Genomic DNA, 13,767 nt, shown 5'->3' with positions numbered 1-13,767 from the left:
ATGGAAATGGTGAAGAGCTTGTAGATCTGTGTGCTGAAAAAGGACTGGTGATTGGGAATACCTGGTTTAAAAAGCGAGATATAGATAAGTATACGTACGTAAGTAGGAGAGATGGCCAGAGAGCGTTATTGGATTACGTGTTAATTGATAGACGCACGAAAGAGAGACTTTTGGATGTTAATGTGCTGAGAGGTGCAACTAGAGGGATGTCTGATCATTATCTTGTGGAGGTGAAGGTGAAGATTTGTGGGGGTTTTCAGAAAAGAAGAGAGAATGTTGGGGTGAAGAGAGTGGTGAGAGAAAGTGAGCTTGGGAAGGAGACTTGTGTGTGGAAGTACCAGGAGAGACTGAGTACAGAATGGAAAAAGGTGAGAACAAAGTAGGTAAGGGGAGTGGGGGAGTAATGGGATGTACTTAGGGAAGCAGTGATGGCTTGCGCAAAAGATGCTTGTGGCATGAGAAGAGTGGGAGGTGGGTTGATTAGAAAAGGTAGTGAGTGGTGGGATGAAGAAGTAAGATTATTAGTGAAAGAGAAGAGAGAGGCATTTGGACGACTTTTGCAGGGAAAAAATGCAAATGAGTGGGAGAGGTATAAAAGAAAGAGGCAGGAGGTCAAGAGAAAGGTGCAAGAGGTGAAAAAGAGGGCAGATGAGAGTTGGGGTGAGAGAGTATCATTAAATTTCAGGGAGAATAAAAAGATGTTTTGGAAGGAGGTAAATAAAGTGCGTAAGACTAGGGAGCAAATGGGAACTTCAGTGAAGGGGGCTAATGGGGAGGTGATAACAAGTAGTGGTAATGTGAGAAGGAGATGGAGTGAGTATTTTGAAGGTTTGTTGAATGTGTTTGATGACAGAGTGGCAGATATAGGGTGTTTTGGTCGAGGTGGTGTGCAAAGTGAGAGGGTTAGGGAAAATTATTTGGTAAATAGAGAAGAGGGAGTAAAAGCTTTACGGAAGATGAAAGCCGGCAAGGCAGCAGGTTTGGATGGTATTGCAGTGGAATTTATTAAAAAAGGGGGTGACTGTATTGTTGATTGGTTGGTAAGGATATTTAATGTATGAATGATTCATGGTGAGGTGCCTGAGGATTGGCAGAATGCTTGCATAGTGCCATTGTACAAAGGCAAAGGGGATAAGAGTGAGTGCTCAAATTACAGAGGTATAAGTTTGTTGAGTATTCCTGGTAAATTATATTGGAGGGTATTGATTGAGAGGGTGAAGGCATGTACAGAGCATCAGATTGGGGGGAAGAGCAGTGTGGTTTCAGAAGTGGTAGAGGATGTGTGGATCAGGCTGTTTGCTTTGAAGAATGTATGTGAGAAATACTTAGAAAAGCAAATGGATTTGGATGTAGCATTTATGGATCTGGAGAAGGCATATGATAGAGTTGATAGCGATGCTCTGTGGAAGGTACTAAGAATATATGGCGTGGGAGGCAAGTTGTTAGAAGCAGTGAAAAGTTTTTATCGAGGATGTAAGGCATGTGTACGTGTAGGAAAAGAGGAAAGTGATTGGTTCTCAGTGAATGCAGGTTTGCGGCAGGGGTGTGTGATGTCTCCATGGTTGTTTAATTTGTTTATGGATGGGGTTGTTAGGGAGATGAATGCAAGAGTTTTGAAAAGAGGGGCAAGTATGAAGAATGTTGGGGATGAGAGAGCTTGGGAAGTGAGTCAGTTGTTGTTCGCTGATGATACAGCGCTGGTGGCTGATTCATGTGAGAAACTGCAGAAGCTGGTGACTGAGTTTGGTAAAGTGTATGAAAGAAGAAAGTTAAGAGTAAATGTGAATAAGAGCAAGGTTATTAGGTACAGTAGGGTTGAGGGTCAAGTCAATTGGGAGGTAAGTTTGAATGGAGAAAAACTGGAGGAAGTAAAGTGTTTTAGATATCTGGGAGTGGATCTGGCAGCGGATGGAACCATGGAAGCGGAAGTGAATCATAAGGTGGGGGAGGGGCGAAAATCCTGGGAGCCTTGAAGAATGTGTGGAAGTCGAGAACATTATCTCGGAAAGCAAAAATGGCTATGTTTGAAGGAATAGTGGTTCCAACAATGTTGTATGGTTGCGAGGCGTGGGCTATGGATAGAGTTGTGCGCAGGAGGATGGATGTGCTGGAAATGAGATGTTTGAGGACAATGTGTGGTGTGAGGTGGTTTGATCGAGTAAGTAACGTAAGGGTAAGAGAGATGTGTGGAAATAAAAAGAGTGTGGTTGAGAGAGCAGAAGAGGGTGTTTTGAAATGGTTTGGGCACATGGAGAGAATGAGTGAGGAAAGATTGACCAAGAGGATATATGTGTCGGAGGTGGAGGGAACAAGGAGAAGTGGGAGACCAAATTGGAGGTGGAAAGATGGAGTGAAAAAGATTTTGTGTGATCGGGGCCTGAACATGCAGGAGGGTGAAAGGAGGGCAAGGAATAGAGTGAATTGGATCGATGTGGTATACCGGCGTTGAAGTGCTGTCAGTGGATTGAATCAGGGCATGTGAAGCGTCTGGGGTAAACCATGGAAAGCTGTGGAGGTATGTATATTTGCGTGTGTGGATGTGTGTATATACATGTGTATGGGGGTGGGTTCGGCCATTTCTTTCATCTGTTTCCTTGCGCTACCTCGCAAACCCGGGAGACAGCGACAAAGCAAAAAAAAAAAAAAAATTATTTTATATATACTATATATATACACATACATATGAGTGGATGGGCCATTCTTCGTAATATGCCTTCTCCAGATCCATAAATGCTATGTACAAATCCATCTATTTTTCTAAGTATTTCTCACATACATTCTTCAAAGCAAACACCTGATCATACATCCTTTACCACTTCTAAAACCACACTGCTCTTCTCCAATCTGATGCTGTGTACATGCCTTCACCCTCTCAATCAACACCCTCCTATATAATTTTCCAGGAATACCCAACAAACTTATGCCTCTGTAGTTTGAACACTCACCTTTATCCCCTTTGCATTTGTACAACGGCACTATGCATGCATTCCATCAATTCTCAGGCACTACACTATGGTCCATACATATAATGAATATTCTTACCAACCAGTCACTAACACAGTCACCCAATTTTGTAATAAATTCCACTGAAATTACGTCCAAACCCACTGCCTTGCCAAACTTCATCTTCCGCAAAGCTTTCACTACCTCTTTTCTCTTCATCAAATAATTCTCCAACCCTCTCACTTTGTACACCACACCTGACAAAACACCCTATATCTGCCTCTCTGTCATCAAACACATTCAACAAACCTTCAAAATACTCACACCATCTTCTCATTCCACCACTATCTGTTATCACTTCCAAACTTGCTTCCTTCACCAATGTTCCCATTTGTTCTCGTCTTACACATGTTACTTACCTCATTCCACAACATCTTTTATTCTCCCTAAAATCTAATGATACTCTCTCACCCCAACTCTCATTTGCCCTCTCTTCAACTCTTGCTCCTTTCTCTTGACCTCTTGCCACTTTCTTTTATATATATATATCCCACTCATTTGCACTACTTCCCTGCAAAAATCATCTAAACACCTCTCTTTTCTCTTTCACTAGCAATCTTACTTCTTCATCCCACCACTCACTACCCTTTCTAATCTGCCCACCTCCCACCTTTCCCATACCACATTCATCTTTTGTGCAAACCATCACGGCTTCCCTAAATACATCCCATTCCTCACCCATTCCCCTCATATCATTTGCTCTCACCTTTTGCCATTCTACACAATCTCTCCTAATACTTTCTCACACAAGTCTCCTTTCCAAGCTCACTTACTTTCACCACTCTCTTCCTCCAACATTCTCTCTTCTTTTCTGAAAGCCTGTATAAATCTTCACCTTTGCCTCCACCAGATAGTGGCCAGACATTCCTCCAGCTGCCCCTCTCAGAACACTAACTTAACTAAAGGTGACTTCCCATCCCTATACCACACCATTTCAAATTATATCAACACCAGCCAAGCAGCAAGAAGCACATACCACAAGGCCCTAGAGAGAAAATTAACCTAAACTTCTCAAGTTCTAGAACTCATCAAACCAAGAAACTAACTTGAACAAAACCACTTTTCATCAACAGAAGGCAAGAACAATTCCAAACTCTAAACAACATCATCACTGACATAATCAGTGAAAGGTAAACAGTAAACTGGAACTCCTTTTGAAGTAAAATAAACCACAAAACCTAATGTGACCAACCCTGGAATTCTTCAAAGATATACCACATCTGCACCAACCCAGCCCCCACACATGAAGCACATCTGACACAATCCAATGACATCTCTTCTTCCAAAGAACATACAAACATGCTCATGAAACAGCACAAATAAATTGGCTGAAAACTAAATACACTCCTGAGCAGGAAAATAATGAAAAAACCTACAAAAGTTCTATACTGAAACAACTGCTCATCCATCCTTCACTACAACTGACACATGCTAAACAATCCTTCCAACATTACCATAAATGCATTACTCATAACAGCAAGAGTCAACTAAACTGAGGTACAAAGGATAAATACACATGCAAACATACATGCAAGTACATAAAGCAGTAACACTGGAAAAACATAAAATAATATCATTTAAGCAAAAAATGTCTAAGTATACCATCTATAAAAAAGATATCACTGAAAAGTTGGCTGACAGCAACAGCAATCAGCACATCTGACCATCACATGATCCCGAAGAATTATAAGCTCTTATATGCTGAAAGCAAGAGAGTACATGACCTCACCCTAATGGTAGTTGCTGATCAGCTGAGGGTGGACCCACAAACAACTAAACAGCCAAGAACACTTTTAAGTGGTCCACAAAGAATGTTTAAAGACAAGTACACCCTCAATGAAATCATGAGGGCTAGTAGGCCCTGACCCATAAATTCCCTGGAAATATCTCTCAAGCTCACATGACAGCTTGCAGAGGAGGGAAAATTTATAAAAGGAGCACCCTCAATACATGAAACAATTACAGTTAAATAAAATCTTCCAGAGGGAATCAAAGAATTGCACATTGCCAAAGACAGCAATGCCATGCCAATATACAAGCTTGTTACAAGACTTGCAGAAGCCAGAGTTAGTTTCCCTTATCAAAGAAGTTCCTTCAGGTGCTTTAGGCCATACATTCATTCAAATAATAAAAGACATTACCCCAGCCTTCCCTGCTACCTCAGACTCTGCTGTCCCTACTACTCTCACTTGTACAACATGCCTCAACATCTACATACCTAATTCTTCTGGTATACTACATATACTTAACTTTGTAAGTAAAGGCAAGGAACAATATCTAGGTAAAAAAGATTAAACAGTATTTCATTTCATTAAACATGTTATTAATTATAGGTAAATACAATATTCATTTCTTTGGGCTATGCAGTATGTGTATCATCTAACATCATGCTCTTTTATCCACAATATAAAAAAAAAAAATTGGAAAAGTATGGTCCAGACTATTTTGGATTCTCAAGAGTATTCTGTATATCTAGTAAAATAAAAGATGTACTGGGAGGAAAACAGAAACCTTTAAAAATTAGACAGAGGGAAACAATAGTGTCTTTCAGATGAACCCAACTTTGACAACAATGCAGTCCTTTACAACAAAGAATAAAACATAAAAAAAAATAAATGTGGTAAGCATTAAGTGCTAGACTTTCCTCGTGGCAAGCTCTTGTCATGTGTACTCATAGATAAGCAGGTAGGTACTCTCACTCTTGTTGAGGAAATTATATTTCACTTCCACTAAGTCTTATCCTCATACTCTGCATTTTACACATTCTCTTTTTTCCCTGAGCTCATGCATCTTTCTTGATGACTCACAAAGTCTCTCTCTCTCTCTCTCTCTCTCTCTCTCTCTCTCTCTCTCTCTCTCTCCTTCTCTCTAGTCTCTTAAATCTTTCAAAGAATATGTTTCCCTCATCCATCTCTCTCAAATTCCATATTCATCTGCTTATCTCTGTTTCTCTTTCTCAGTTCTCTCCAACATTGATGAAATGGTTACTAGCGCATAAATATCAAATTCAAAAAAGGTAGACAGTGATAGCAAATGACAGAAATACTCTGAAGCAAATTACTGAATAAGGAATAAGTTGAGCTATATTCTATCCCTAAAAACACAATCAGTGGAAGTTTACTTAAGTTCAACTGCTGCTACTACCAGTGGCAGAGTGTTGATTCCATTCTGTTTATCAAGAAAATCACTGTTCAAGATTGTCACTACACAAATATAAGTACAAAATACTCATAACATCAGCAAATGCAAAACATGTTCAAGTTACCTGCAGTAGAAGAACAATATTTTCATGCCCATTTTCAACAGCCAAATGAAGAGGTGTTTTTGAAAATCTGAAAAATATTACTGATGTAATATTCTACTATCACATAGATTTAGAACAAACTAATTTCTCCTACTGGTTCCAGTGAGTTTAATGAAAAATCAAGAACATACAAGTTAACTCACAAAAACAAAATTAAAGGATTACGAGTTACAAATGCTGAGAGTTCTTCTGGAATCCATAAACTCTTACTAGTAGCAAATGAACTGCTTTCATATGCATATGAGTGTCCCTGTGGAGAAATTCTAAAGCCATCAGGAGGAAGATACAGTAATCATTTTTTCCATTATCATTAGTCACTAAATATTTCCACTTTGGGATAATAAAATAAGTTATCCTATAGAACCTGGTAAAAAAAAAAAAGCACATAGAAACAGCACAGAGATTTATGCCAGGGACATGTTTGACGCAACAGAATCACCAAAGACAGATTACCAAACTATTTGCTTTAATTAGAATAGAGAAAATATTCCCATAAATACTAGCTCCCACCTTCATAACATGTATGGTCCCCCTGCTAAAACAATTTGTCATGAACTGGACACACAAAGATTTTGTAGGGCAAGGTATATCTAATTTACTCAGTCATATCCACAAATGCTCTTCCTGCCAGTAACTAATTCTTCCAGTTTATGATGTCATAAATTCCCATGAAAAGGTAGGATAACATCATACACCACATAGGAAAATGAAGTAAAATATCCAAAGGTATCATAAGTTCCAAACAATGTGGATGTTTTATAGTGCTAAAAAAGACCTAAGTATCTATCTATGATATTCCAGTGATATACAGTATCATAAACTTCATACACTGTACTGACATAATCATTCAACATATTCATGGGTCCATCAAAGATATAATATCTAAATCAATGGAGTTTTGTAAGAAAAGCTGAAAAATTTTTCAGGTGACAGGAAAAATCATAGAAATCTTGCAAATATTCTACCGTGGTTCTGCAAGTATGTATTCATTCAACAAAGTTCTAGGGATATCAGTGACATAAATAAGACCTCTGGACTTAGTTCATATGAAATATTATGAAAGATCTTCAGTGCCATGGCCTATGCTCAAACTACAGTACTCCCCTAAAAAACTGACCATGAAAGTAGTTACAAAATCATATATATATATATGTTCTAAATGGTAAACAAGGAATGGAGAAAAGAAGTTCAGGTCAAGCTGACAGTTTTGTAATGAATTCTGGCAAGAATTGCTGTGGGGAATGAAGATATGTCTCTCAACAGTATGAACAGTATTCCACATGCATATATGTAAGGATAACTTCAACTGACATCAATAATATAAATAAGAACTCTGGAAAATCAAATGACCTGAAATATAAAACATCTTCACTGATGTAGCCCCCCTGACCATGTAAATATTGATAAAATCATGAGAATAAGGATTATATGTGAAATACAAGTAAAATTCAGAAAACAGATTTGAGGGGGCTTGTCAATGATACAATCTACAGATTTGTACTGTATTTGTCAAGAATCATAATGGAAAATAGAGAACTACCTTTCAACTTTTTGGTGAGTGCTACAAGTGCATATAAATAAGGCTTTTACACAGAGTGAGTAGCTGGGCAGTAAAAACAAACAGTAAATGCACTTTCAGTTAGTAACAAGGTCTGATGACTCTACAAGAAAGTGTGCTTTATGGTTAGTCAATGAATACTGATGCTGGTGAAAAAAATACAACATGAGTGCTGTTGTAAGTAAATGACAAGTGAAAATCACTTTCCAAGAAATAGTCAGTGCCTAAAATTTTAGGGAACTATATTCTAACATATAATTTCCTACAGTACAATTGGTGGGAGATCAGAAGTGGGAATAAATAGGACATTTAGCATGTTTGTTGGGATATGGCCAAAATCTAGTGAATCAGAGACAAAAGGAACCTAAAAAAGAATGGTATTCTTGCATAGGCTGATCTTACCAGAAGATCCTTGACCTTAAGATTATATAAGTTGGGGCTAGAACAAATCCCTGTAGTACACCAGAATTAATTCTTCAGTGAGGCAAATTCAGTAATTTTTCATGTGCACTGAAGGCAAAAGTTCAAAATATTGAAAAAAAAATATGGTCTGATCTTATGAGTAATGACAGCACAATTTTCTATTACTATTTTCTATCTATAATTACCCCAAGAAAAATTTCTAAGACTCTTGGTGTTACCCAGGATCTCTTTCCATAGGCTCCCAATGCTTAAAGATGTGCCAATTCCAGCAACAAGGAAACATGATCTCCTTTGGTGTGAGATGTTCTCTACAAAACTGTGCCCCCTGTAATACAACCATGAAAAGGTCAGGACAGCTGGGAGGAGAGACCTCATCCTAACTCATTAGGTGTAAAACCCTAATTTTTCTTCAGACTAATACATCAAAATTGGTATGAAACAACATAATATTCCATGCATGAACAAATAATAAAGGGAAGCAGAGCAGGGCATCCTTACCCTTGCCAGCCATACCTTTATGCACGTGATCTATTCCATGGAAATGAGAATGAGTGGTACTGATAATTTAAATGGCAGATAAAGAATGAAAATGAGAAAAATGCAGGTTTTGAAAAATAAAAATCTTTCTTTCCGAGATGGAGTCCACTGAGCTTTTAAGATATGTAAGACTCCCAGAATTAGAAACATATGAACCCATACTTCTGGGTAAGATAAAAGCTAACCACTGATTTCATGCTAGTAGCCTGCTGGCCTGGCTCAGTACTACCCACAGACCAATCAACAACCTGAACATGGAAATGACATCATTATCCCACTGACCATCAAGATGGTACTAACCTGTCGTCTCATAATCCTTGGAACATGGATATGGATCCCCTGGTGGTAAATGTCACTTAAGAAAAAAGTTTTTTGAAAGGAATAGGAAGCTAAAACAAGAAAGAAAACCCAGAAAAATGATGATGGAACATCACCCAGGAGAAAACCTTTTCATTCTCTAAAACTGAACATCATCCAGGAGAAAAACCTTTTCATTCTCTAAAGCTTACATTTTTCTCTAAGTTGGGACTGTGCTGCAAGGGGGAAGGTTAGAGAAATGGTTTTCAAAATTAGAATGCAGTAGGGCAAAAATGATTTCTTTAATAGTTATCTTGTGGCACACTAGGGTCCATCTGCCCAGAAGGTTGCAAACCCATCTCAACAGAGGGTAAACCCTTTAGAAGAAGACTACAGTATCATCTAAGGAAAGTGTTTGAGGAATGCCAAAGACCTTTTGTTGATCTCTTAGGAGAAGCTTCCAAGGAAAGTGAAGGTGGATGCTACCCACCTATTGTCATGGCTTTAAGGTTAAGGCCAGGTTGGGCCAACAAAATATTCTTAATTCACAAAAACATGGAGTGTCCTCAATACAGGAAGAACCATTTGCTATCAATGAGGTCCTAAGAGATGAGACAAAGGTGAATCTTGAAAACGAAATACTGATAAATAGTGACACATGTGTTCCAGACAAACTGGAAAGAAAGGATTTTAATACATGAAGGTGCACTATTTAAGAAAAGTAAATGCAGTGCTAGGAATTCATGGAACAGGGAGAAATATTACATTCTTGGGGTACCTGCACATGTTGGAATCGTTGCATATGAACTGGCTGATACTATGACAGATGATGGACGTAAGAGGAATCCTCTTATGAGACAGATTTTCATGTACTTGAATTAAAGAATGCTGTGAAAAGGAACTTTTGAGAGAAAGGGCTATTAGAGAGAGAGGATTTGAAGGAAGTAGCAGGAGCATAAAGTGGTGAGTAAAGGTTGGATCCCACATGGAAAGAATAGGCATAGGGATATTTCTGTGGCTTGATTAAAACTTGGTTACAAAACTGAGTGGGAATATGAAATAAGTTGTAAGGATGATAAGACATAAGATGTGTTTTACAATAGGAAAAAGGTACATTTGAACATTACATTCAAGAATGTATTACATCATGTTTTGAAAAGTGGAGGTGACAGGAGCGGGGGCTAAAAATCCTCCCCTCCTTGTATTTTAACTTTCTAAAAGGGGAAACAGAAGGAGGAGTCATGAAGGGAGTGCTCATCCTCCTCGAAAGCTCAGATTGGGGTGTCTAAATGTGTGTGGATGTAACCAAGATGAGAAAAAAAGGAGAGATAGGTAGTATGTTTGAGGAAAGGAACCTGGATGGTTTGGCTCTGAGTGAAACGAAGCTCAAGGGTAAAGGGGAAGAGTGGTTTGGGAATGTCTTGGGAGTAAAGTCAGGGGTTAGTGAGAGGACAAGAGCAAGGGAAGGAGTGGCACTACTGAAACAGAAGTGGTGGGAGTATGTGATAGAGTGTAAGAAAGTAAAGTCTAGATTGATATGGGTAAAACTGAAAGTGGATGGAGAGAGATGGGTGATTATTGGTGTATATGCACCTGGGCATGAGAAGAAAGATCAGGAGAGGCAAGTGTTTTGGGAGCAGCTGAGTGAGTGTGTTAGTGGTTTTGATGCACGAGACCAGGTTATAGTGATGGGTGATTTAAATGCAAAGGTGAGTAATGTGGCAGTTGAGGGAATAATTGGTGAACTTCTGCTGAAAAAGGACTGGTGATTGGGAATACCTGGTTTAAAAAGAGAGATATACATAAGTATACATATGTAAGAAGAAGAGATGGCCAGAGAGCGCTATTGGATTAAGTGTTAATTGATAGGCAAGCGAAAGAGAGACTTTTGGATGTTAATGTGCTAAGAGGTCCAACTGGAGGGATGTCTGATCATTATCTTGTGAAGGCGAAGGTGAAGATTTGTAGAGGTTTTCAGAAAAGAAGAGAGAATGTTGGGGTGAAGAGAGTGGTGAGAGTAAGTGAGCTTGGGAAGGAGACTTGTGTGAGGAAGTACCAGGAGAGACTGAGTACAGAATGGAAAAAGGTGAGAACAAAGGACGTAAGGGGAGTGGGTGAGGAATGGGATGTATTTAGGGAAGCAGTGATGGCTTGCGCAAAAGATGCTTGTGGCATGAGAAGCATGGGAGGTGGGCAGATTAGAAAGGGTAGTGAGTGGTGGGATGATAAAAGTAAGAATAACAGTGAAAGAGAAGAGAGGGGCATTTGGATGATTTTTGCAGGGCAAATGAGAGTTGGAGTGGGAGAGTACCATTAAATTTTAGGGAGAATAAAAAGATGTTCTGGAAGGAGGTAAATAAAGTGCATAAGACAAGGGAACAAATGGGAACATCAGTGAAGGGGGCTAATGGGAGGTGATAACAAGTAGTAGTGATGTGAGAAGGAGATGGAGTGAGTATTTTGAAGGTTTATTGAATGCGTTTGATGACAGAGTGGCAGATATAGGGTGTTTTAGTCAAGATGGTGTGTAAAGTGAGAGGGTTAGGGAAAATGATTTGGTAAACAGAGAAGAGGTAGTAAAAGGTTTGCAGAAGATGAAAGCTGGCAAGGCAGCGGGTTTTGATGGTATTGCAGTGGAGTTTACTAAAAAAAAAAAAGGGGTTAATGTATCGTCGACTGGTTGGTAAGGTTATTTAATGTATGTATGACTCATGGCGAGGTGCCTGAGGACTGACGGAAAGCTTGCATAGTGTCATTGTAAAAAGGCAATGGGGATAAAAGTGAGTGCTCAAATTACAGAGGTATAAGTTTGTTGAGTATTCCTGGTAAATTATATGGGAGGGTATTGACTGAGAGGGTGAAGGCATGTACAGAACATCAGATTGGGGAAGAGCAGTGTGGTTTCAGAAGTGGTAGAGGATGTGTGGATCAGGTGTTTGCTTCGAAGAATGTATGTGAGAAATACTTAGAAAAGCAAATGGATTTGGATGTAGCATTTATGGATCTGGAGAAGGCATATGATAGAGTTGACAGAGATGCTCTGTGGAAGGTATTAAGAATATATGGTGTGGGAGGTAAGTCGTTAGAAGCAGTGAAAAGTTTTTATCGTGGATGTAAGGCATGTGTATGTGTAGGAAGATAAGGCATGTGTATGTGTAGGAAGAGAGGAAAAAGATTGGTTCTCAGTGAATGTTGGATTGCAGCAGGGGTGCGTGATGTCTCCATGGTTGTTTAATTTGTTTATGGATGGGGTTTTTAGGGAGGCGAATGCAAGAGTTTTGGAAAGAGGGGCAAGTATGCAGTCTGTTGTGGATGAGAGAGCTTGGGAAGTGAGTCAGTTGTTGTTCGTTGATGATACAGCGCTGGTGACTGAGTTTGGCAAGGTGTGTGAAAGAAGAAAGCTGAGAGTAAATGTGAATAAGAGTAAGGTTATTAGGTACAGTAGGGTTGAGGGACAAGTCAATTGGGAGGTAAGTTTGAATGGAGAAAAACTAGAGGAAGTGAAGTGTTTTAGATATCTGGGAGTGGATTTGGCAGCGGATGGAACCATGGAAGTGGAAGTGAATCATAGGGTGGGGGAGGGGGCAAAAGTTCAGGGAGAATGTTATCTTGGAAAGCAAAAATGGGTATGTTTGAAGGAGTAGTGGTTCCAACAATGTTATATGGTTATGAGGCGTGGGCTATAGATATAGTTGTGCGGAGGAGGGTGGATGTGCTGGAAATGAGATGTTTGAGGACAATATGTGGTATGGGGTGTTTTGATCGAGTAAGTAATGAAAAGGTAAGAGAGATGTGAGGTAATAAAAAGAGTGTGGTTGAGAGAGCACAAGAGGATGTTTTGAAATGGTTTGGTCACATGGAGAGAATGAGTGAGGAAAGATTGACAAAGAGGATATATGTGTCAGAGGTGGAGGGAACGGGGAGAAGTGGGAGACCAAATTGGAGGTGGAAAGATGGAGTGACAAAGATTTTGAGTGATCGGGGCCTAAACATGCAGGAGGGTGAAAGGCGTGCAAGGAATAGAGTGAACTGGAACGATGTGGTATAATGGGGTGGACGTGCTGTCAATGGATTGAACCAGGGCATGTGAAGCATCTGGGGTAAACCATGGAAAGTTCTGTGGGGCCTAGATGTGGAAAGGGAGCTGTGGTTTAGGTGCATTATACATGACAGCTAGAAACTGAGTGTGAATGAATGTGGCCTATGTTGTCTTTTCCTAGTGCTACCGCACGCACATGAGGGGGAAGGGGGGCTTTCATTTCATGTGTGGCGGGGTGGCGACGGGAATGAATAAAGGGCAGACTGTATGAATTATGTACATGTGTATATATGTATATGTCTGTGTGTGTATATATATGTATATGTTGAGATGTATAGGTATGTATATGTGTGTGTGTGGACATGTATGTATATACATGTGTATGTGGGTGGGTTGGGCCATTCTTTCTTCTGTTTCCTTGCGCTACCTCGCTAACACGGGAGACAGCAACAAAGTATAATCAAATAAATAAATAATACCTACATGTGTGATGCCAGTTGAAACTGGCATCATTGTTTTGTAGACAGGGTCCATTTTCTCTTGAGAATGAAATTTTTTATAGCTGGTCATACAAAAAGGCTGACTGCATTGTCTGCCCTTGTGGTG

The 13,767-nt window shown here is 39.5% G+C and overlaps 1 protein-coding gene across 1 annotated transcript in view; it reads right to left on the bottom strand.

The window, feature by feature from the left end:
• Nucleotides 1–13,767, bottom strand: part of LOC139755446 (uncharacterized) — a 150,470-nt gene that overhangs the window by 68,611 nt on the left and 68,092 nt on the right. Inside the window, exon 7 of the mRNA XM_071673756.1 lies at nt 6,269–6,335. Coding sequence (XP_071529857.1) covers nt 6,269–6,335 — 67 coding nt within the window. The remainder of the gene's footprint in view (nt 1–6,268; nt 6,336–13,767) is intronic.

This window comes from Panulirus ornatus, chromosome 19, assembly GCF_036320965.1.
Source record: "Panulirus ornatus isolate Po-2019 chromosome 19, ASM3632096v1, whole genome shotgun sequence".
Taxonomy (NCBI): domain Eukaryota; kingdom Metazoa; phylum Arthropoda; class Malacostraca; order Decapoda; family Palinuridae; genus Panulirus; species Panulirus ornatus.
Note: the sequence above shows the minus strand (reverse complement) of the source record. Positions and strands in the feature narration are given on the sequence as shown.